Source organism: Pogona vitticeps, chromosome 3 (genome assembly GCF_051106095.1).
Source record: "Pogona vitticeps strain Pit_001003342236 chromosome 3, PviZW2.1, whole genome shotgun sequence".
Classification (NCBI taxonomy): Eukaryota; Metazoa; Chordata; class Lepidosauria; order Squamata; family Agamidae; genus Pogona; species Pogona vitticeps.
Genome location: NC_135785.1, coordinates 263,792,901 through 263,818,609, shown reverse-complemented (window position 1 = coordinate 263,818,609; position 25,709 = coordinate 263,792,901). Strand labels below are relative to the sequence as shown.

At 48.6% G+C, this 25,709-nt stretch overlaps 1 protein-coding gene across 1 annotated transcript in view; it reads left to right on the top strand.

The window, feature by feature from the left end:
* The window catches only part of SLCO2B1 (solute carrier organic anion transporter family member 2B1), a 36,186-nt gene extending 32,441 nt beyond the window's left edge, over positions 1–3,745 (top strand). Inside the window, exons 11-14 of the mRNA XM_078390237.1 lie at positions 178–347; positions 714–778; positions 1,596–1,716; positions 3,320–3,745. Coding sequence (XP_078246363.1) covers positions 178–347; positions 714–778; positions 1,596–1,716; positions 3,320–3,470 — 507 coding nt within the window. The 3' untranslated portion in view covers positions 3,471–3,745. The remainder of the gene's footprint in view (positions 1–177; positions 348–713; positions 779–1,595; positions 1,717–3,319) is intronic.
* Positions 3,746–25,709: the final 21,964 nt, after the last annotated feature.

Here is a 25,709-nt window from a genome sequence, read left to right as displayed (position 1 = left end):
TGGGGATGCAGCAGTCTGGGGCTATTTTGGGGGGGCTCGGGGGCCAGCCTTGAAGTGGAGGGAAGTAAGGAGTGGGGAAGGAGACCCATTTTGTTGCAGTCCTCCTGCCCTCCCCAGCTCCCCCCCCCCGCAACACAACTGTATATGTGTTTTCATGGCTTCCTCTCCCTCCCGCAGAATTACACCGCGTGCAACTGTGTCGTGGTCGACGGGGCGCTTGGATACGCCCTCCCCGGCAGCTGCAGCACCTACTGCTCCCGATTCCTGCTGCCTTTTGTGATCATCGCCTGCATCTCTGGATTCTTGGCGAGTCTCTCGCACACGCCGGCCTTTGTGATGATCCTCAGGTAGCTTGAGATATTAAAGAATAGCAGGTTAGGAATATTTAAATGGCTGCCTTCTCTCTGTGGAAGGACTGAGGTGGGAAGAGGTGGAGGGATCCCCATGAATTCTCACGGCTGGCATTCAGAGAGTCCCCAAAAGTTGCAGTTCTCTTCAGAAGGTCCAGCTGTTGTCTGCATTAATATTATGTGCATAGACAGCCTTCTCTTTCCAAGGGGTTTGCAGCCTAAGAGCTGACAGTGGGAGGGGAAAATCCCTGTAGGGTGCAAGGAGAATAAAACAGCACAGGGCATGAAGAATCACGTCCAAAGCTGTCCTACTTGGTCCCCGGAAACCCTTCGTCATTTTCCTCTTCCCCCTTTTGCTTTCAGGAACGTGAAGCCCGAAGACAAGTCCTTCGCCATTGGAATACAGTTCCTGATGCTCAGAGTTCTTGGTGAGTCAAAACCAAGGGGTGTCCTGGTGTGGGGCCAGGTAGGTAGGAAGGGTCTGTTACGAGGGGGGGGGGCGCTGAATGTAACACCTGAAGGCAAACTGCCAGGGCAGAGGACAGGAAGATCCACAGCAGGTGCACTGCGTGGTGCCAGAAGCTGGGGAGGGAGGACTTAAAGGGCTTTTAGGGTGGCAGGTGGCATCTTAGCCTTACCAATCTCCTCCTCTCCCATGACCTGCAAGTACACAGGTGCCCATGACTGCAAAAACGAACCTTCCCATGCCCCTTGGGGTTAAAATGTAGGCATCCTTCAGTCTAACAGTTAAGGTTACTTGGTTTGAGCTCAGAATTCAATTTAAGGTTAAACTGGTGGGGGCGAATATTTAATAAGTTTTAGTGTAGGCATCCTTCCGTCTTGAGAGAAGATGGTCACGTGCTCTGTATGGAGGTCTTGGAACAGCATCTTGTGCGGCTGAGAAGGTCAATTCGAGAGTGACCATCCCTTCTACCCTGGAGACAAACACAATCTGTTCCCCGTCCAGCTCCCTGGTTTTGCTGGTTTCGGGACGACCTCTTGGCCTCAGCCTGCTGGACAAGGGTCTTTTCAAATTGGAAGAGGCCGTGACGCAACGCCTGCCTCCAGGAGCTGTCAGGGTTTTCCCATCAGTGTAATTCTTTACCTCCTTTCTCTCTCTAAAGCATTAAAAAAATGACCTGTTGGTTAGGGCTCAGTTCTGGCGGTGGAGGAGTTGCAGGGCGACAGTGAACATTCGGAGGGCGTTGCCTCTTACACGGTGTGGTCCTCGTGCTTCTTTTACAGCTTGGCTGCCTGCACCGGTGCTGTACGGCAGTGCCATTGACACGTCCTGCCTCCTCTGGCAAATTAAATGTCAAAAGAAGGCAGCCTGCCGATACTATAACAATACAGCCTTCCGGCAAAGGTAAGTCTTGCCGTATTTATTGCAGACCAATGGCAAAGGATGTTGGGGGGTGGGGTGGTCTGAGCGCACTTGTCCTTGCCAGGAAAATGGAAGAAGCCAACTGGGAAAATACAGTCATTGGCTTACTACGTAGGAGTAAGTGCTTGGAAACACTTGGGGTTTTTTGGGCCAGAATCTGCCAGGTAAGGTGGGCGCTGGTGGCACCGAGAGAGGGTTCCTGGAGTTGTATTCTGAAGAAGCAGCCTCCCCACGCTCTGGCAGTGGAAAGTACTCACAGCCAGGAAGAAGGCTGAGGTGGAACATCCTTACCTTTTCTTCTCCCTCTTTGACCACCCCGTGTGGTCCCCTGAACTCACTCCTGCATGGGAACTTTGCTTCTTATTTGGGCCATCGATGGCGGCTCGTCAGCCTCGTTCACCGGAAAGTAGTAGCAGAAGACGGGGTCACGCCCCTGAAGACGCAGGAGGAACGTCTCTAGACACTGGGTTCCTGGGGCCTTTGGGCAAGAGAAGCACCAAACGGCGCCAGTATTGCAAGCTATTTTGACACCAGAGGCAGAGTAAGGAATTATGCTACCCACCCCACAGATGCAAGCCAAGGGGAAATAGACCCCGAGCATGCCCCATTATTCTAACAGGTGGAGCAGAAATCTCATAATCCCCCCTCTCTCTAGCCCTATCTCCAGTATTTTCATCATTACACCTAAAATCAGCAGCCTGAGAGGGCTGCCTCCCTGTGTGGAATAGGAGGTCTGGCCTTAGTCCCTGCAGAGCTTTCAGGCTTATCTGAATGGAAGATCTGGTCCACGGTACCGATTCGATGGTACACTGGTTATAAGGATTTTTCTTGCCATCCAAATGACACAGAGTTTAAATCAGAACCAAGAGGTGACAAAAATTGCAAAATAACCCAACCTTCCAAACTACCTTCTCTGAGTGTCTTGTTTTTTTTTAATTCATTTTGTTTCAGTCATCATTTTTACTGTTGTTTTGCTTTGTCTGGGGGTGGAGTTCAGACGGCAACTGCTTCTTGGCCCCGAAAGTTCCAGTGTTAGCACTAATCAATGAAAACACAGAGAGAGAGAGAGAGAGAGAGAGAGAGAGATCTAGCACAGACGTGTACTCCTTAAAAGGCGGAAAGGCTTTCCTCGCCGTTTTTAGAAGGCTTGTTGTGAAAGACAGCTGATTTTCAAAACAGCTCAGTGGTGGGGTGGCCTAGGAAGCTGGCAGTGATCATGTGTTACTCTAAAAACACACACACTCGGGAAAGGACAGATCATTCTTAAAGCAGGTTTTCTAAACCACTCCTTTAAAAGATGCCAGTTCCTTAAATACAGAGAAAGTGAGGTTTTAGGAAGAAGTGTGGACAGAAGCCCTTGTGAGAACTGCACTCATCCAGCATTGAGTGGCACCACCACCACCCCCAGGATAAAAGGGGAGGAACCCTTGCGCCATCCAGATGAACCCACGTTGAGCGGATTGTGTCACACTGTCTCCAGAAGCCCTTGAAGGGCACCACAATCACCTGGGATAAGCAGTCAGGCAGGTGCAGACTGATGGGCCAATTCAACCGTACTGATTGACTCTCCTCTTTGCATCCTCAGGTTCGTCGGCGTCCAGATTTTATATGAACTGTCCTGCTTTTTGTCCTTTTGCATCGTGTACTTTCTTCTCATTCGGCAAGAGAAGCAAGCCCTGCAAGAGGAAGCCAGTGTGGGCCGGTCCCCCGAATCTGTCGCAGAGTCCCGCGTTTGACCCATGATGGGCAGGATCCCCAATTTCTCCTTGGGCAGAAGGCGGACTCCAGCTCTGTATGTCAAGCCTGCGTCCCGTCCCCCCCCCCCCCCCCGCCACCGCTGCGGGATTGAGGACAGACTGGAACTCGGTTCTGGAACTTGTAGCCATTCCTGCTTTTGTACAGACACCTTGGTTGGTTAGTTGCCCTGATGCCACTGGGTGAAGGGCTAGGTATAAATATTTTAAATAAAAATGTAATCTACCTGGTGGTATTACCAAACTGATAAATACAAGAGTCTTACCTGTCTGTCCTGAAGAGGTGAATATATACTCTCTGTCCTGGAGAGCCTGCAGCCACTGGGAAATTCGGAACGGAAGGAAGAACCCCCGCCAGCAGGGGCGAGGACCCCCTGGATCTCCAGGAGATTTGGCCCATGGCACCCACCAGCCCCGTCCGGCATGGCTAACGGTCAGGAGCTGTTGGCCAAAACATGCAGGGAGGGAAGCGAAGAGCTGTCCTCCCTCCTCTTCTGCAGAAGTACCTTCTCCAGATGCAAACCGCACATGGCTCTTTTTGACTCATGAAGCACAGGCCCAAGGCAGTTCCCTCTCAGCCGGTTATGGTTGCGATGCAACATCAAATGCCAGCTTTCCAGGTAAGGGCACTTTAAAAGGAACCCAACGGACAGGGAGAAATTTCCCAGTTCTGATGGCCAAGGGGCTATCGGAACCCAGGCATCCCGAGTCCTCCTCCGACATTCTATTCCCGACGGTCTCCCATCATCAGGTTCTGGAAGTCATGTGAGATGTCTTTGTTGTTGTTTAGTCGTGTCCGACTCTTCGTGACCCCATGGACCAGAGCATGCCAGGCCCTCCTGTCTTCCACTGCCTTCCGGAGTCGGGTCAAATCCATGTTGGCCGCTTCGATGACCCTGTCCAGCCATCTCGTCCTCTGTCGTCCCCTTCTCCTCTTACCTTCACACGTTCCCAACATGGGGGTCTGTTCCAGGGAGTCTTCTCTTCTCATGAGAGATGGCCAAAGTATTGGAGCCTCAGCTTCAGGACCTGTCCTTCCAGTGAGCACTCAGGGTTGATTTCCTTCAGAATGGATAGGTTTGTTCTCCTTGCAGTCCAGGAGACTCTCGAGAGCCTCCTCCAGCACCACAATTCAAAAGCATCCATTCTTCAGCGGTCAGCCTCCTTTATGGTCCAAGCCCTCACTTCTATACATCGCTACTGGAAAAACCACAGCTTTGACTGTGCAGACCTTTGTTGGCAAGGTGAGGTCTCTGCTTTTTAAGATGCTGTCTAGGCATGTAGACAGCATCTTAAATGTCTAAGGAGAGATGTCTAAGGAGAGGCTTCTCACTGCCTGCCCTCCAGTGGATTTCCGAGATCAATCTGGGATTTTCATAGGGATCCCGAGAGACGCTCCATCTGTTGCCCTTCGCTGGCTCTCCCGGTGCCCACAGACAAGCAGAGAGCTCTCCTTTGAAGCCGACTCCTCATCTCTTCACAGGATGCCTGTGGAATCCATCTTTTGAACATGGTGCTAAGAATGCCATTGCCACTTGGGAGCCTAAGAATGGCGTTCCCGCTCACCCTCTTTCTCCCATCGCACTGGGACCCAATCCCACAACCATGTACAGTATTCAGTGTACATAAACCTGTGAACCCCAACGTGGGCACTCAGTGGAGCTCAGGATGTGGACTATAATCCATGGAAGATCTGATGGGGCAGAGAATATGTTCATTATTATGGTCCCTTAAATTTCATGAGTGGGCACTCCGCCTCACGCCCTCCCCCCTCAGTTATTATAAGAACAAATCGGAGGAGACATGGCTTCTGCTGTATATGTTTGAAGCGTCCGGTTGCAGAGTCCATGAACAGTCAGCTTGAATCAAATATGAATCACGGATAAAAAAGAGTCAAACGCTGCTTCTTCTGCGTAGTATTTTCAAGCTGTCACCAATGTCCAATTTCAAATATTGTGAGCTGCCTTGGGTCCCTTATAGGGGGAAAGGTGGCATGTAAATAACATCAATAAAATAAAGTGAATAAAATAAATCAGGAAGCATTGGAAAGAGAGGGGGTCCCTAATATCTCCATGTAACCCCCCCATGCAATCCGTTAGTTCTAAGACATGAACGATACATGTTCTGGGCCCGAAGGCGTGATGCAAGTAAGGTCTCCTTTTTTATTCCCTTGGGATCCGGGGAGGGGGCCGAGGGGCCGTTGAGACTCCGTCAGTCAGAGACAGTCTGTACCTCACCAAGGAGCTTCCCTGATCCCTTCGACAGCCTCTTATCACTTTGTCGGCAGCTGAGAGGTGCGAAGGGGGAATATTGACTTCTCTGCACTTCCAAAGTCCTTGCGAGAGAATCTCTCATGCGGCATTTCTGAGCTAGGCATCGAGCGGCAAGGCTGCGTGGCAGGAAGCATGCCCTGCCCTGCGGACTCCTGTCTTCACACAGAACAGGATGGCGTTCCCTCTCTCATAAGAGGTTCTGGAGCCGTGCCCGGGGCCCCTCAAACACCATCCGTTATCTCCCAGTAAAATGCGGGAGCCTCCATCTGTCCGAGGGCAGCTATGTGGCTGAAAACAGGAGATCTTGGACAGGAGGGGGGCTGAGGATTTCCTTGACTGTGAGCCCGCCTGCCTTCTTTGGTCCCACCTGTTCCAGACTTCCCTGGTCAGTGTCATATTTGTAAAAATTCTGCAATATGGCTGTGACAAACCCAGACCTACTGGGATCTATCACACAGTTACTAAGCTGCCACCAACCATTCCCTATAATAAGTCACACAGACCAGGGATGGATTTTTAAACAACAAAAAGAATAAAGTTTATTTTAAATACACACAGGGAAAAATAAGCAATCAGGTGAATAAAATAAAGTAACGTGGCTTATTTTCACACACACCAGCATACAGTTTGGTTCACCTAGAACCTTTAACTTAACGCACAGACCCTGAACCCATCAGTTCTGGCTAACCAACAGACCCCTGAACCTTTCAGGTTGGTACTCTGACACACAGTAGTACCCTGTCAGACACACAGACTCCCACAACAGCTTCTTCTTCCCCAGCTGCTGCTTCGTCCCTCCCAGTGTCTCACAGTCTGTCTCAGCATCTCCTCTTCACCACACAGGCATCACATATTTATACAGTACAGCCCCTCCTCCTGATGTCCCGCCTTCCACTCCCCATAGGATGGAACTTTCCCTCCAAACCCATGACAGACAGGTAACATCAGTGCTGTTATGTAACACCTCCCCTCTTTATAAGTTGTTTTGTAGGGGGAAAGCTAAGGTGCTTTTCACCAAAAAAACAACCTGTATAAAACATACAACAACAGTTATACATACCCTATAATACTTACATATACTTACACTCCAAGTTAAACATAGCAAATAGGCATTTCAAACATTTACCATATGCATTACATCAATTTTACCTTTATTAATACAAACCAATTTAAAACCAGGTACATTTTAACTTTTTATCTTCATTATATACATATAGTCCATGTTCTTTCGCCGTCTTCAGTCTTCAGGTCTTCTTGATAAGGCGTCAGCAACACAGTTCACTGACCCTCTGACCACCTTCACTTCAAAGTCATAGTCCTGTAAGTTCAAAGCCCACCTCATAAGTTTGCTATTGTGGGTTTTCATTGTCTTTAACCATTGCAATGGTGAATGGTCAGTACACAGAACAAAATGTCTTCCCCAGATGTAAGGCTTGGCCTTCTGGATCGCGTAGACTATGGCCAAACACTCCTTCTCCACGGTTGCCAAATGTCTCTCACCTTTTTGAAGTTTCCTACTCAGGTAGGACACTGGATGCTGGTCACCATTCTCATCCTCCTGGCACAGAACTGCTCCTACCCCGCTGTTAGACGCATCGGTGTAGATGATGAACTCCCGGTCGAAGTCTGGAGCACGCAGGACAGGATAGTTGATTAACGCCTCCTTCAACCTCTGGAACGCCGCCTCACAGTCGCTGGTCCACGGGATGCGGTCATCAGTCTTCTTCCTCGTCAGATCGGTCAGCGGAGCCGCAATCTCGCTAAACCTCGGGATGAACTTTCTGTAGTAGCCCACCAACCCAAGAAATGATTTGACTTTTCTCTTGGTGGTGGGTCTAGGCCAATCTCGAACAGCTTCTATTTTGGCCTCCAGGGGTTTTATCATTCCTCCCCCTACCATGTGACCTAAGTATTTTATTTCTGGGCTACCCAGCTGACACTTGCTGGCCTTTACCGTTAGCCCTGCTGCACTTAACCTCTGCAGCACTAACTCCAGGTGTATCAGGTGATCTTCCCAGGTATTACTGAAGATCCCTATGTCGTCAATGTAGGCCACTGTAAAGTCACTGAGCCCTGCCAAGGTCTGGTCCATCAGCCTTTGGAATGTGGCTGGTGCATTTCTGAGACCAAAGCTCAGGACTCGAAACTCATAGAGACCAAAAGGGCTGCAAAAGGCAGTTTTTTCTTGATCCCTGGGATCAATTCTTAATTGCCAATATCCCTTTACCAGGTCCAATGATGAGATGAACCGACAACCCCCTATGGTTTCAATCAGGTTGTCTAGCCTGGGCATTGGGTAGGCATCAGGAGTGGTTACACGGTTTAATTTCCTGTAATCAACACAAAACCTAATGCTCCCATCAGGCTTGTCCACAAGGACTATCGGAGAGGACCAAGGACTAGAAGAGGGGACGATTATGTTCTCCCTCAGCATCTCGTCCAGCTCCTTCCGCACCTTGTCCCTATAGGGTCCCGTTACTCGGTATGGGGATACTGCCTGCGGGGGTGCATCCCCGGTGTGGATCCGATGCATCACTCCCTTCACTATCCCCGGCTTGTTGGAAAACACCTGTTGATATTTACTAAGCAGCATTTTTAGTTCGTGCTGCTGGTCTTGGGTGAGTGCAGGACTGATCTTTACCTCCTCTGGGTTGTATTTTACTTCCCCTCTACCCTCCCAGAAGGGTAATTCAGCTTCCTCACTCTCAGCTGCTTTTATCGCGAATAAAACCCTCTGTTCCCCTCTGTAGTAGGGTTTTAGGGCATTCACATGAACCACCCTCCTTGCTTGGTTCTCCTCCTGCTCTATTAGGTAGTTCAGGTCTGACATCTTGGAAATGACCCTATATGGTCCTGCCCATTTGAGCTGCAGTTTATTCTCTCTGCAGGGCCTAAGCCAAAGCACTTCCTCCCCTGGGTCAAAGTGCCTCTCTCTAGCTTTGTGGTCATACCATGTTTTCTGTCTGACCTTCTGAGCTTGCAGGTTTTCTGCTGCCAGCTCTAGATTTCTCCTTAGGTCATTCATCAAGGTGTCTATGTAAGTCACAACGTCTTGTGGGTCATCCTGGGTGATCTGCTCCCAATCTTGCTTGATCAAATCAAGGGGCCCTTTCACCCCTAAGTGTGCAGCAAACATGTCAGAGTGCCCCCTTTGTAAGATCATGGGGCGATACTTTTCAGGTACCACCAGTTGACTTCTGATCCCATCTCCCCCTTTTGAGATGTTCCTCAGGGTTTCTCTATATAAAATCCCCTTTTTCTCCAGAAATCTCACTGGGGTTTCAGGTGTTAGCTGGGCGTCAGTCACCTGTTCAAAACACTTTTGGAGAGTGGCGTCTGCCTTTTGCTCCTGTCCAAATCTGCTGTCTGTGGTTAAGGTTTCCACCACAGCTTCTGAACTCCCCTCTGCTTCCGCCTCTGGCTCATCATTACCCCCCTGAACTGTCCCCGTGGTGGCTTGTGAGCGTGTAATCACTAGCACCCTTTTCACATGTTCAGCCAGGTCATTTCCCACGAGCACGGCTGCTGGCAGAGTAGATGAAATCGCTATCCGCCAATCTCCCCTCCAGCCTTGAAAGTTGACAGGTACCTCTGCTACTGGCAGAGAGATTACCTGCCCCTCAATACCTGCTACCTTTATGCTCTCATTTGGGATTATAAACTCCCGGGGAATGATATCGGGATGGCACAGGGTTACCTGGGAACAAGTGTCCCGCAGCCCCCTATACTGACGGTCAAGTATTCCTACGTCCACCCCGGCTGTCTCAAACAACTGAGAATCTGTTTTTATCAGCAAGCAGCGCTTTACCTCCACAAGAGGACCATTTTCCTCAGCCTGCTCAGCATAGGTAGCTGTTCCAGACTGAGTAGCCATGGCAACAGGCTCCCTCTGTGACACTGAGCCTTGCTCTTGCTGGACACAGAACACAGCTTTTGGCTTGGTCCCACTAGAATTCTGAGGCACCATTCCTTTTAGCTGCTTCAATTTCTCACACTCTGAGATCAGATGACCCTTTCCCTGACAGAAATAGCATTTTCTGGTGTATTTTGATTCTCTCTCCTCTTGTTTGGGTTTTCCCTCCAAATTCTGAGGGCTTGGTTTCATGCCTGAGGGCTTCCCTTCACCATGGGCCCCTCCCCCTTGCTGGCTTTTCCCTGGTCCCTGAGAGTACTTGCTGTAGGTTTCTTTGGGTTTACCTACAGATTTCCCCTCACCCAAGGGCTTTCTTATTTGGGAGATAAAATCCGCGATTTCTGCGGCTGCTGCCACAGATTTCGGTTTCCTTTCCCTCACCTGGAATTTCAATTCCCCATGCAGAACTGAATAGAACTGTTCCAGGGCTATCAAGTCTTTAAGCTGTTCATAGGTCTCTGTTCCCTCCTGCGACAGCCATTTCTCAAGCAGCCTCACCAATTGGGCCCCCACTTGGGTAAAAGTCTGTTCTGGCTTCTTGGTGAGGGACCTGAACCTTTGTCTCAGCTGCTCTGCATTTATCCCATGTCTTGCAAACACCAGTTTTTTAAACTCTGCGAAATCTTTCATCCGTTCCTCAGGCATCTCGGCATAAACCTCAGCCAGGCTACCACTGATTAAAGACCGCATGATGGTCATCTTCTCAGTTTCCCTCACTGAGAAGTCCACAAACGCTCTTTCCACTAAGGAAAAGAACACCTCGGGACAATCTCCCTTGTGGTACACAGGGAATTTCTTCAGGTCAGCCTTAGACAGTTGGCCCCCCTCAGAATCCCTATTATTATTATTGTTCTGGTTCATCAGTTCCAATCTCTTTAATTCAAACGCCATTCTCTCTCTCTCTAATTCAAATTGCCGCTGTTTCTCTCTTTCCCTTTCCTCCATTTCCCTCACCCTCAGTTCATGCTGTTGGGCTATGAGTATTTTTCTGAGTTCTGGGTCTTGCTCTCCTGTGCTGTCACCTTGCACTGAGCCAAATTCATCCTCAGAACCTTGGTCAATCTGGGGGTCTTTCACTTCACTCATGTCTGCTATCTTGCTTCGAGTCAAGGGCATAATCCCCCCTCAGAACAGGCGGCTTTAAAAAGTCAAGCCTCAAAATAAAACGACCACTTTTTTCCTTCTTGCCTCAGAACCAGCTCTCCCTAGAGATTGCTGCTGTTCTTCAGCACTACTTGCAACAGTATCGAGTCAGAGCCTACCCCCCTCTGCTGGGCCTCTCAGCTGGCAAGCTAGCTCGCTGTTGCTACGCAGTTTTGCCTCAGCGTTTTCCCGCCAAAATCAGGCTGCCTCAGAGCACCTTAATCTAAGTCTCCCCAGTTGGCACGTTCTTCTACTAGTGCACCTCCCCGTGAGGTACACCTAGAAGATTACCTACGCGCCTCAGACTGTCCCTGACTGGACCCCCCTTGCTCTGGGCACACCTGCCAAGGCTTTGCTGGACCACTGGACAACTGGACCAGTCGTATCCCACACGCTGGACACCAATCAATGTGACAAACCCAGACCTACTGGGATCTATCACACAGTTACTAAGCTGCCACCAACCATTCCCTATAATAAGTCACACAGACCAGGGATGGATTTTTAAACAACAAAAAGAATAAAGTTTATTTTAAATACACACAGGGAAAAATAAGCAATCAGGTGAATAAAATAAAGTAACGTGGCTTATTTTCACACACACCAGCATACAGTTTGGTTCACCTAGAACCTTTAACTTAACGCACAGACCCTGAACCCATCAGTTCTGGCTAACCAACAGACCCCTGAACCTTTCAGGTTGGTACTCTGACACACAGTAGTACCCTGTCAGACACACAGACTCCCACAACAGCTTCTTCTTCCCCAGCTGCTGCTTCGTCCCTCCCAGTGTCTCACAGTCTGTCTCAGCATCTCCTCTTCACCACACAGGCATCACATATTTATACAGTACAGCCCCTCCTCCTGATGTCCCGCCTTCCACTCCCCATAGGATGGAACTTTCCCTCCAAACCCATGACAGACAGGTAACATCAGTGCTGTTATGTAACAATGGCTTCTTCCTGCCACCCTCCAGTGGCTGTAAAAAAAGGGCAGTCGCTCCTTTTCAGTAATTTTGCTATGGTTTGTGGGAAACTGATAAAAAGCTGGCCTGATGACCTTTCCCCAAAATTGGCAAGGTTGTTCTGACGAGCAAGGGCTGGAACCATTTTCTGGCCCTTCACACCAGAAGAAATGGGCAATCTCACCAGGGATCATGAAGGCACGCACGCACCTCTGTATACAGAATCAGTGTTAACCGGTCGTATTAAGGGCTTTGCCGGCGTTGGCTGCCGTTCTGCTGGGATGAAGAGATGTGCTGGCGGGACGGCAGCTGTGCGTAATGAGAGAAAAGGTATTTCTGTGGCTTCCTAAGTGGAGAAGAGCGAATTTTGCAGATGGGAGCTTTTCCCACTGCTGATCCATGCGCTGTGGCATGAAAACCTGCACGATCCTATTGAAAGGAAAGATGTTCCACCTGTGTTTGCAAAGAAGTCACGCTACGTTTTCCCTTTGTCTCTGAAAACTATTCTGCATAGCAGGTTTGGTGCGGTAAAAGTACCTGATTTGTGCCGGGCTCTTGATTCCCCACCAACACCACTACCCGTACAATAGAATGGTTGTCCTGGTAACAAGAGAGGCAAATCTCGGCTTCCCCAACCTCTTTTGTCCCTTGCAAAGAATTTGATGCTGTCATTGCTCTCATCCTTGTTCTAGGCTTTGTTATGGGCTTTGTAGGCATCCTTTAGTCTCGAGAGATGAGGGTCAGGTGCTCTGAACGGAGGACTTGGATCAGCAGAACGCCAATTCGAGAGTGATCATCCCTTCCACACTGAAGATAAACGCAGTCTGTCCCCTGTCCAGCTCCCTGATTGTGCTGCTTTTGGGACGGCCTCTTGGCCTCGGCCTGCTGAACAAGGGTCTCTTATTCAAAATGGGAGAGGCCGTGATGCACCGCCTGCCTCCAGGCTGAACGCTCAGAGGTCAGGGTTTCCCATCTGTTGAGGTCTATTCCTAAGACCTTCAGATCCCGCTTGCAGATCTCCTTGTATCACAGCTGTGGTCTCCCTCTGGGGCGATTTCCCTGCACTCATTCTCCATACGGGAGATCTTTTGGAATCTGACCGTCAGCTGTTCTCACGACATGCCCGAACCAACATAGACGTTGATGTTTCAGTAAGGTATACTGGGAAGTATACATTGTTATGGGATGGTGGCATTTAATGCCATGGTGGGTGGCTTGCGAGATTTAAGACATCCGTAGTTGAGCACATTCCCCACTGTAAGAGCCTTGTATAGCAACCAGGTACCCAGGGGGAGATGCATCCACCTCCCTGTACTTACCAAAGGTGTAGGGAACATCTATTTTAGAAATCTTGGTGGAAGAGTTTAAAAGAGAAGGTGAAAGTTTTATACAAGCACAAACACACCTTCAAGGTTGTTGCTCTGCAAATACACCCAGTGCTACCTATAAGCTGTGCTCTTGACAAACTATAACCAAACTCAACAAATTTCTCCTACGCCCTCCCCCCCCCCTTCATTTTAAGGGAATTGGTGGATTTTTTCATGTCTCTCCACTAGAGAAAAGCTTCTCTTCTTTCCCTGGGGAATAATATGGGGGAAATGTCTCCATCACCAGATTTTTTGTACTATTGGATAGAGCTCATGTTGAATAATTTCTGTGTGTCAATAAAAAAAAAAACAAGTGGGAGGTTGGGAGGCTATCAAGGGCTACGCTCCCGGGAGGTTCACTAAAGTCAGAACCTGTGCATAGACCAGAAACGGCAAGTCGTAAACATTATGGGGATGCTTTCTGCTATTTTAAATGATTTTTATGTTGGGGCAGGGTGAACTCAAACCCCACTGGCAGCGTCTCTGTATTTAAAGCAAGGTCAGAAGGGGGAAGATAGTTCTACATCTTTGTGAAAGGGAACTTTGTACAAGGTGTGTGTGTGTGTTTCTAAGCCATGCTGCATCTGTACATTTCTTCTGCCTCAGGCAGTTTTCATTTGAACTTTGGGAAACCAAGGAAAAGAATGAAAGGCAAGGGCGACATATATCATGGCTGTCTGCAAGGGTTTTCGGTTGTTGGCGCCAGATTAGAGCAGAAACGGGGACTGCTAAGCACGGAGAGGAAGCCTCATTCCATCCGCTTTCCTTATCAGCCCGAAGGTTAGAGAGTCCTGTGCTTCTGCAGCTGTAAATCTAGAACCTTCACCCAACAAGAAATGTTCCCATCTTCTTTATGAGGGCTGCAAGGTAAATCATGTCTTGCAAGAAGCCCACGTTGTTCAGTTTGCTGTCCAGCACCGAAAGCAGCTCCTGATTTATGCTGCAGTGGGTGCCCAAAATCTTGAACCACCCCTCCGTTCAGACCGTGAGTCTCTTTGCATCTGTAGCATGTCATTGCCTGGACTAGAGAGAGAAGAACCACCGGCTTCTGAGTCTTGACCTCCCTTGTCCAATTCTAGTCAGCTGCTCACCACTCGCTGAATCCGGCCCCAAAGGCAATTTTGTCCTGCTAAGTTTGAATGAAGGGAGAGCAAAGGGCTGAAAAAATGGGGCACCGCTTTACGTTCAAGAAAAATGGAAGTATCCTCTCCTTTGGCCTTTCCAACCTCTTTGATTCCAGTGTTATAAGGGTTCCAGATGGCAGTAGCAGGTAGTTTTCTGATGAGATTGTCCTGTGTGTGTGTGTGTGTGTGTGTGTGTGTGTGTTATTCTCAGAGAGAGAGAGCTGAGGGATAAGAAGCCTCGTGGCCCAGGGGCTAAACTGCAGTCAGGTAAAAGTAAAGGTTCCCCTTGACATTTACTCCAGTCGTGCCTGACTCTAGAGGGCAGTGCGCATCCCCGTCTCCAAGCCGTGGAGCTAGCGTTTGTCTGTAGACACTTTCCGTGGTCACGTGGCCAGCACGACTAGACACGGAATACCGTGACCTTCCCACCGAGGTGGTCCCTATTTATCGACTTGCATTTTTTACATGCTTTCGAACGGCTAGGTTGGCAGGAGCTAAGACGAGCGACGGGAGCTCCCTCCATCGAGTGGATTCGATCTTACGATGGCTGGACTTCTGACCCTGCAGCACAGAGGCTTCTGCGTTTTAACCCACAGCACCACCACGTCCCGACAGTCCTGCAGACCAAACTCTGCTCACGACCTGGGTTCAATCCCAGACAGCCAGGCTGAGGTTCACCCAACCTTCCACCCTTCTGAGGTTGGCCAACTGAGTGCCCAGCTTGCTGGGGGTTGTGTGCGTGATGTGTAGCCTGCATCGTTAAATTGTAAACTGCCCAGAGAGTACTTTAATTCCTATGGGGTGGTATAGAAGGAGCACACTTTGATTTTGCTTTTCAGTTCAGAGTCTCCTTGCCGCAACTATCAGCTTTTGTACACTCTGTAACGTCTTCATTCCGAACACTTTCCCCAATACAACATGGATTATATCATAATTTTGGAACGGCAGAGCTAGAAGGACCCATTTGGGTCCAGCTCCTGTTAAGGAGACCCAGTGGGGAATCCAACTCCCAACCTCCATCTCTGCAGTCAAAGACCGAAGCCATTGAGCGATCCCCCAAGGTCTAAGACCTTTGTTGGTTGTGTCTCATACCAATGGGAGAGTATTCCTGTCGATGACAAGTCCGCCTTCTGCTGGGACCACAGGTCTTCTCAATATCAGGGCTGGTCTTCGGCAAGATCCTGTCACACAAATTACTATCAAACTCCCAACCACACCTAAACCACTGAGCTATCCAGCCAGCTTCAGCACTATGTGATGCAAATTTGCGGGCATCTATGAATCTGCCATGTCAGTCATGGAATGGTTGCTGGGGCAGACTGGTTTCCTAATCTAGCCATGGTCACGGCTACCCCCAGTTTCAACCAGATCTTCCTTGATGATATTGGCTTTTTCCACTTGGCTTTCCGCTTACAACCAGCTTCAACCCCCGTCCATGCTTATCTTCCTTTCCTGTTGCTGCCTTACGTAGCAAATTGCCCACCAGCTTTCCACTCTGCTTTCAGTTACACAGCAGTGCCTGCTGCAGGATCTGTGATGGTGTCCCAGATCCGGGTCAATGGAGGAACTGATTGCCAGTCATGGTGTCAAAGCTGCTAAAGGTGTTCTAGCCCCTTTCATCATTATTGATTGAGGGTAATGACTCCGAACTCTATTACCTCCTCCATCACTGTCACTGTTGCTTTCATCTCCTGATCATCTTGTCAGAAGCACTACAGCATCGTCTCCATCAGCAGATAAGAAGACTTAAGGCAGATCAAATACTTAGCCATCCAGGTCAAGATCAAGGCAAAAGGCTCCACCTCCCTGGTTTCAGATCTGCTCTCCGGCCAAGTTCGAGCAAAGCTAAAAGGTCCCACTAATGATTCCATCATCCCATGCACTTACACAGGGCAGCAATCCTGACTTGCACAGGACAACAATCCTGATCCAAGCCATTTACAAGCCATTTACATACAGAGATTTCTCAGGAGATAGATAAAGTAGTCAGGCACTTCCATTTCTTTAAGGACTTCTGTTTTTCATAAGACATAGCAATTGTTTGACTGTTGTGGTGAAGCCAAGAACGGCTTACTGGGCTTCTTCTGAGGCTTTCCAAAAGAGACGATGACTGCCACATAGCTAGCCCATGCTTCTGCTGACCTAGCTGCCCCTGGGTGTCTGAAGAGATGCCCTCCTGACATCTTCACATGTATTCTCCTGAGCAGTGCCTCTGGTGAAAGCCTGCTATACTACTATATGACCTCAGCAATCTCCTTTCCTCTCACACCGTAAGTGGGATGTCCAGTGAAAGAGTGAGATGTACGACTGGGCAGAGAAATTCTGCCTTCAGTTTTGGAATGACGGCTCCCTCCCTCCTGTAATTGAGCTTGCGAGCACCTGTAGTTCTTATGGTCACAGAGACCACAAAGAAGAAAACCTTGCTTACCTGCCACATGGGTTCCTTCCCATAGTCACCTGTGAGCTCACACAACCCCGCCAGCCTCCCCTTTCTACAGCTCACCGTCTTAACCTGTATTGGTGGCAGACTCAGGACCAAATAGGATCTTCCCTCTTGGAAGATGCACAGTGGAGTTCTGGATGTCGGCTACTCCGCTCTAGAAGGTTCTTGACGTAGCTCTGCACAGGAGCAAGACCCCTATGAGTGAACACAGAGATAATCGCTCAGAGAACGACGCTCACAGATAAGAATTCTGTTCTTCACACCCCACAGAATTAAATTATGAAATTCACTGTGATGGGATGTATTTTATTAAAAAGTGGGAGAAACCATAGAGGATCAGTCCTATCAGAGAATAAATAGATCTTCCAGATTCAGAGGCAGTATACCTTTAAATATGCTTGGGGAAGCATCCAGCTGTTGCCCTCATGTCCACTTTGCGAGCCTCTCAGAAGCTTCTAGCAGGCCACTTCAGGAGGGGTGTGTGTGTATGTGTGTGCGTTTGTGTGTGCGAGAGAGAGTTGTATTCCAAAACCCCAACCTCTCCAAGCTATGTCTTAAATACGGGTGAGAAAATGCATTGGATCTGTCTCTCTCAGTTTTCTGACATTTCAGCTCCTGGCCATGCTACCAAAGATAAGAAGCAGGCATGCCATCACTGTAAAAGATTTGAGGTTTTCCAGCTAATGGGATAAATTATATTTACGCAGTGCAACGTGTCACACTTTTGACTTAGGGCAGCCATGTTAACAAAGTGCAACAAACGATCATGGCCTGGTGGGCTAAAAAGATTTACTGGAGGGACAGTAGCCTTCCATAAGCAGCTGAATCAAGAACTGAAGAAGACGGAGGCATAGAAATCAGAAAAGCGTTCAGACCCGTGGAGAAATTCAGTGTTGGCCAGACTTCCATCCCTAATAACAAAAATAACCTTCTGGAAAGGATAACTTCCTTCTGAATCTCCTCGTCCATTCTGCCTAGCTAGAACTTGTTTAGAGTTTGGAAAATTCAGATGGCTGTGTTTCCTTTCAACTTCAAATTTTAGGAGACCGATAAAGCCAACTCATTGTCACCTTATGCCGTCAAAGTCAGTTCTGAACTTAGGGTGACCCTTTGCAGGGTTGTTCAGGTAGAGAAAACTCAGAAGTGTTTTTCCTGTTCCCGTCTTCTGGGGGGAGGGTGCCCTGGGACTGTGTGCAGCTTTCCCAAGGCTACCCAGGCTGGCACACGCACCCATTGCAAAACTGTTCCAGTAGCTGATCCAGGCTAGGAATGGCTTGAGTACCTTCCACGCTCTCAGTCAAAACTCAGACAACTCGCTTGAAAGGATTTTTATAGTTTATTTTCTTAAAAGGAAAAAAAAAGAAATAAAAAGGATAAAAGAGTCAAAAGTTAAAATGATTAGTACAAGAAAAAACGTTTTCCAGACATGGAGCAAAGGTAGACACAGGCTGTGGTCACCCTGGCCATAGCAATCGATTTCTGCTCAGATTTTTTTAAAAAATCAGGTTCAAGTCACATGGTATTTAAACCAATGGTCACGTTCATATGCACTGGGTGGAAATCAATTTATTTCTGGTGATTTAAAGCAGTCTACCCAGCTGAAATCAGCTCATTTCCACAAAAAACGCGATTGAATTGAACAAATTTTGGAAGCAAAGTTGAAAAAAAACTTGCTTTGCAGCCCATATCAATCTATTTCATCCTTGCATTGTGTGAAAAATGAAACCTACATTGATTTAAATGATACTTATATGTGGTTCTTATTGCCAGCATGGCTGCAGCCTTACAAGCATTCCGGAAAAACCAACACCACCAAAACAATAAAGGCTAATCTACCTTATATATACATACAATTGAGTGGAGAGATACAGTATTTCTGGGCATGTACAGAGTGCAGAATCCCGGCACACCTTTATAAGATGGTAAACAAACTACAAGTCTACAAGTCACAGGAAGACTTGAGTCCCTTCAGGCAGCAGCTGAAGATGGCATCATTCTGTGCAGAGACATGCCAGCCAACCAACCAATTTCCCCCATCCTCTTTATGCAAGTGAATGCATCATTTAGCACCTGTTGCCAACCCGTCTTCCATCTTTGTCATGTTCCCTCAGGACAAAAGCAGCTTCTTGACTTGAGAGCGTTCCTGTTGCCCCAATCCACATACCTCTCTGGTAAGGAAGCCGTGACAGATAAGGCGTTAGTCTCCTTTTGAAGTGCTCAACAACAGGAGATCAGATGAAGGTGTAAACTGTTGGTTTCCACCCTGACCTCTACCTGTGAAGTCAGCTTCCCAGACTTACAGAAGCATAAGAGTCTAGCAACTAGATTTCTTGTTTTATACACCCCAAGTTCTTAATTTCGTCACAGCCATTATTAAATTTTAGGATGTGATATTCTGAGTATGTCAATGAGCCTACCAGCCATCCTGGAGTTTCCTAGGAGGAGAAGGCAGCAGCCAGATGGAAGGCTGATCTAACCAGACTGAAGATGCAGAAGATTAAATGTACTGGACAAACATATGGCTGCATTTCTGTGCACACGGCTCTGCTTCCCTCCATGCAGAGTCTCTCTCTGTCTGTCTGTCTGTCTGTCTGTCTGTCTGTCTGTCTGTCTATCTAAGCTGTATTTATGCATGTAATTCTAACTCTTTAGGGCTGTTCAAGCATCCCCAGCTGATTTATCCATAGCTTGGAAACATTCCCCTTTTGATCCACAGCTTCCAGAATTCTTAGTTTCCTGGTTTACAATCAATCTTAGAAAGAGATCCTCGCCTCCCTAGCAGTTGTTCCCATCGATTCCCACTGGCTGTGCTGGCCGAGGAGCAGACCTGGGTCTCTCCAGCAGAGGGCAGTGTTTATGTATGAGTTTATTTCCCCCGCCTGGGAACCCTGCAAAATGTTTGCAGTCATACCTCTTGATTAGGTACCCGTAGGGGGACTCTCTCTGCGCCATCTAGAAAACTCTTACCGCCTAATAACTTGGCGCCTGTGGTCTCCCTCTGGAGTAATTAAAGCAAACAAACCCAGCTGCATGCTGAAGAAAACATTACAGATGCACCTTGGGATGCTAACCAGCATAATTGCTTTAACCATCAGACTCTGATTATACAGCAGGAATCATCCCTCCTGGCATTCCCCCCTCCCCCCCCCCAATTGCATAACAACTGCTTTGCTAGATAAAGGGAAAGGTGACCATTTTTAACTAGAGATGGGCACGAACTGCTGTTTTGGCAGTTGGTGCCGGTTCGTTTATCACCTGAACAGGTGTTTGGTGCTTCCCAGTCCCACGTCCTCCGACAGGCACCCCCACTCGGAGGCAGCACCCCATGAGACACTTCTTCTGAGTGGGCACCCGCCAGCCAGGCAGTGTCCCAAAAGACCCCTGCCTGTTTGGCCATTAAACGAACCAGGACGAATCGCTGAAATAGCAGTTCATGCCCATCCCTGTCTTTAACTCATTTCCCTGAAATTTGGCTGCTTTGAAGTCTTTGGCATTTACTTTAGAGTAGACATACTTAATTTCCAGAGAGAAGACTCCCTGGAAAAGACTCTGATGTTGGGAAAGTGTGAAGGCAAGAGGAGAAGGGGACGACAGAGGACGAGATGGCTGGACAGGGTCATCGAAGCGACCAATATGAATTTGACCCAATTCCGGGAGGCAGTGGAAGACAGGAGGGCCTGGCGTGTTCTGGTCCATGGGGTCACAAAGACCCGGACACGACTAAACGACTAAACAACAAAAGACATACTTAGGACTGAATTGAAGGGCACTGCCTATGCCAGAACAGGCAGATGTTCTTTAAAAAAAACCTACAGCTTCTAATACCCCCTTCTGGCTTGGGGACATTGGGAGTTATGATCCAAAAGAACTTCAGAATCATGCTCCAAATCAACCCCAGCATGTTAGATGGGGGCCTTAGAGATGCATTTCAGCATCCGGGTGCTTTGGAGGTGGCCCTGATCATCTTTTATTTGGCACTAAGATCTAGTTTTCAAAGGCATGGTCCTTTTGAACAAGGAGGTCCCATTTCTCTCTCAATGCATAAATGCTCCACCAATTTTTCAACATTTTTTTTTGAAAGCAAACATACACAAACCTCGAATTGCAATTTGATAAACTTCTGCCAGGTGCCCATGAGTCCCTTTTCATTTTGATCCAACGATTCCAACAATAACCTTTCTGCCTGCCAAGAAATTTGCTCCGGCCCCCCAGATCCCTTTAATTGTTCTTTCTAGTCAGACCAAAATAAGCCTCACAGAGTTCGTTCATGCTTATTAAAGCTACTGTCATGTTCTACAAGAGACATTGCGGGAGACCCACCAGCACAACCCAAACATTCTCCGTCTGTTGCCGGTATTAAGGGAGTTGCAATCGATCGTTCCTCACCCTCCAGCTGGCTAAAACTCCAGTCTAAAAAGGACACGCAGGGACAGGACCAGCAGCTGCAGGAGGGAGATGCCAAAGATGATGATGATGATACCTATTGAGTAGATAGGATGGAGGGGGTGGGAGGTTTGGTTTGCCACTTAATTGCTCACAAAAGATCTTGAAGCAAGATTGGTGGTTCCTGCTTGCTTTCATGCAGCATTAAGGAAATTCTTCTTGATCACTTCAAAGCCGCTCAGATGTTTGTCTGGATGAAGGACATTAAATCTGGCTTTCCAGCTTTACCGCCTGCCTGCCTGCCTGCCTGCCTGCCTGCCTGCCTGCCTGCCTGCCTGCCTGCCTGCCTGCCTGCCTGCCTGCCTGTCTGCCTGTCTGTCTGTCTGTCTGTCTGTCTGTCTGTCTGTCTATCTATCTATCTATCTATCTATCTATCTATCTATCTATCTATCTATCTATCTATCTATCTATCTATCTATCCCGCCTGCCTGCCTGCATGCCTGTCTGTCTGTCTGTCTGTCTATCCTGCCTGCCTGCCTGCCTGCCTGCCTACCTGGGAGTTGTAGTCCAAGAACATCTGCAGGCCCAAGGCTAGGGAGCACTGGACTAGAACTTCCCCACCAGCTCTAGCCATAAGGAATAAGAGACATGTGGTCCAACAGAAGCTGGAGAAAGGCCAACAGTGTCTCAACTCCTAGACTCGGTGGATCTTGAACTGCTGGATCGCTCAGAGGTTTGAGGCATCTGACTGCAGAGTCAGGGGTGAGGAGTTCGCTTCCCCGCTGTGCCTCCTTGTCAGGGGCTGGGCCGGATGATCCCTGAGGTTCCCTTCCAGCAATGCGGTTCTAAGATTGTTGTTCTTATTGTTTCCTTGCAGCCGCTGGGCTGCTGAGTCTATGCTTTTTTTTGTGAATGCTGGAGATGTGGCTTCAGCCGAGCTGAATCTTCGGCCTGGGAAGAACCTGGGGGGGGGGGGGGGAAGGACTTGCCCATCTTTTCACTTTGTATTTAAATTTCATCCTGGAAGTGACAAGGGAACAACCGTCAAACAAAGCCAAAGAAAGGCCAAGCATTCCCACGTCTTCAGCCCTCTCGGTACTTCAGTACCTTAATCTTTATCGGCAAAGCAGAAATTAATCAGAAGGGGAGCGGTGTCGGCCGCTAAAAGCCACGGCGCAAGGAGATGCATAATTCATGACGCCGGAGTGCATTTATTTGAACAGGCAGGGGAGGGACTGGATCGAGACAGTCCTGTGCGCACCCCGGAGGAGCACCGCGGGGCGACCCTTTCTCAGAGAGGGGCTGGGAGGCAAGGCTCTTTGTTCTGGAAACACCCCAGGCCTGAAGGATGCGCCCCCTTTGTTGGCATCCGACAGTTTTAGGTTTTGCAAACTGTGTGGGTTTTTTTGCAGGACGTTTGGAAGAAGGGTTGAAAAAGCAACGCTGCAGGCAAGGAAATGGGGGGAAGTCTTCAGTGGAGTGGCAAATTAGGGGAAGGAAGGAAGCAAGCAAGCAAGCAAGCAGGGAGCTGATGATGGATAGAAGGAAGGAAGGAGCTGATGATGGATAAAAGGAAGGAAGGAAGGAAGGAAGGAAGGAAGGAAGGAAGGAAGGAAGGAAGGAAGGAAGGAAGGAAGGAAGGAAGGAAGGTCGATCTTCACCCCACTTTTAAAAAGGACCCAAGGTGGCTTACATCACTAAAAGACAATATTTAAAAGCTAAAAACAGGAAGTATAAAGATATTTAAAAGAACCAAACAAACAACACACTAAAAGATGGTAAACAGAAGCAACACCAGAAAGGCAGTCAAGGCACCACAATCCGTTTAAAAACCCTATTCAGGCAGCCAGGCAGTCAGTCAGAAAGGTCTTTGCCTGCTTGTAGAAGGACAGCCAAGATGGGGCCCAGTCTGGCTTCCAGTGGCAGGGGGTTCCAGAGTCTGGAGCAGCCACAGAGAAGGCCTCTCCTGTGTCCCCACCAGACGTACCTGTGAAGGTAGTGGGACCGAGAGAAAGGCCTCACCTGATGAACTTAACACCAGATCGGGCTCATAGCTGGAGACACAGCCCTTGAGACAGCTTGGCCCCGAGCTGGTTCCACTTGCTAATAGATCTTGACTCATCCGAGCTCTATTGTTTCTGATCATGGGGCATTCTTGGCAAAGATACTGGAGTGGCATTAACATTTCCTACTCCAGGTGGATAGCGTTTAGTCAGAACTCTCCACTATGTCCTGTCCGTCTTGGGTGTCCCTGCATGGCATAGCCCATAGCTTCTCTGAATGACTCAAGCCCCTTCGCCACGACAAGGCAGCAATCTGTGAAGGGATTGCTGCCTTGTTGTGGTGATGTCTCTGCTTGAAAAGCAGAGACATCACCTTGCCAACAAAAGTCCGAATAGTCAAAGCTATGGTTTTTCCTGTCGTGATGTATGGAAGTGAGAGCTGGACCATAAAGAAGGCTGACCGCCGAAGAACTGATGCTTTTGAACTGTGGTGCTGGAGGAGACTCTCGAGAGTCCCCTGGACTGCAAGGAGAACAAACTTCTCCATTCTGAAGGAAATCAACCCTGAGTGCTCCCTGGAAGGACAGATCCTGAAGCTGAGGCTCCAATCCTTTGGCCATCTCATGAGAAGAGAAGACTCCTTGGAAAAGACTTTGATGTTGGGAAAGTGTGATGGCAAGAGGAGAAGGGGACGACCGAGGATGAGATGGCTGGACAGTGCCTGCGAAGCCACCAAGATGAAATTGACACAACTACGGGAAGCAGTGGAGGATAGTAGGGCCTGCCGTGCTCTGGTCCATGGGGTCACAAAGAGTCTGACACGACTAAACAACAATGACATCCGAGCTCAATAAATGTGTTGAACACGAATCCAAAGCTAATGGCCATTCCCGTTACAAGTAAACCCCCTAAATTAATGCTGCATCTATGAATGCATCTTCCAGGCGCCAGAAGAGAGGATGCTAATTTCCCCTGCACATCTGATGTGCTTTCGTGAGTGAGAAGGCGTGGGAGAATGGAAATTCTAGTGACTGCTTTCTGCAGCACCCCGCACGAGGACCCCTTGAGGCACAGCTATGCTTGCTCCTCGTCCTGCGTATATTTGGGGGTGGGGGTGCTGAGGGGCAGGTACCACTCCAGGCAGGCATTTTTCAAAGAGAGAGATGGACAAGAGAAAGCAGAGGAGATTAAGCAAAATGCTACACGGGTGCAACGGTCTGCTGACTCAAGCCTCTCCAAGGCGCTTCATCATCTTTCTTTTCAACCATTACTTGATAAATGGATTCCATTTAAATCGCTTTGCATGTAACAAAAACTTCAATGCAGATTTCCCCCTTTCGAGACACCAAAGGAAGTAAAGAACAAGCCGGCGACTGGGTGGCCAGAACTGCCATTCCCCATTAAAAAGAAACACCATCTTATAATCTATTAATGTCCTTCCATATCGGGAGCTTGCTCCTATAATTGCAGCGATTTCCTGCTTCATCCTGGAAGTTACAGGGATTAGCAGGATTCACATCCTGATAAGGGAGGGGGTAGCAGTGAACTGGCTCTGCTTCGGTTTCCCTCGGGGAGGGCTGCAAATGCAGTAAGGGTTGTTTTAAAACCAGCAGTTTCAAACATTGTTTAAAAAATGTTATTAAAAAAAAAAACAGCCCCCATTCCCTCTCCCCTGTTTTCTCCCAGTCCATTCAAAACGCTCTCCTCCCGATTCACTATTGCTGTTCCTTTCTGTTGGTAGCCGCTTCTTTATCCAGTTGCTTTCTTTCCTGTTTGTCTTCGGGCCAGCCCAGACTGGCCATTTTGGGTGTGGGGTTGACTGGGATACAAAGGGTCTGTTGAGGTTGAGGGGGAAGGAGTGATGTGCCATTTGGCATGCTTGTCCTGTCCAAACAGCAAATGACCCCTTATAGCCCCCCCCAATCAGTTGTCAATTCAGCACTTCCCCTGATCGTCTGAGGAGGGTCAGGGGAAGTGACATTACTTTTTTTTTGCATCACTCCTCTCTCCCTCCGTTGGTGCCATTCCTTTTTCTCCCTTCCCTCCTCCTTGCTTCCCTTCCTTTGTTCTCCCACACTGGTTTATATGCCCACTAGAAATGGACATGATGGTTTGGTGGTTTGTGGCAGTTCATTTATTGGCCAAACAGGTGTTTGGCACCGAACAGGTAAAGGGCACCTTTCTACCAATAAGGGGACCTGGCAATGGAACTGAGCAGAGAGCCTCCTCTGACAATCGTATGCACCGAGAAGAAGGCTCATGTGGGGCGACACAGTCCTCTAGGTACTCTGACCCAAGCCATGTAGGGCTTTATATATAGGGAATGACCCATACATTAAATTTCGCCCAGAAATGAACTTGTAGCCAGTACAGTTGTTGTGATGGGGCATTATAGGCTCCAATTTCTTGCAGTGCGGTAAAAGGTTTGCGCGCAGAGTGCCCCAGTTCCAGTCTCTTGCATACCCCCCCCCCAGGGAAAAAGATTCCCCTGTAAGAGGTCAGGAAGGAAAATTCCCTCTCCCCACCTAACATATGAAAGAGTTAGACAAAGACGGATTTAAATCAGGGGATGGCTACATCGGCTGTTGACTCTTTAATTTGCATCGGA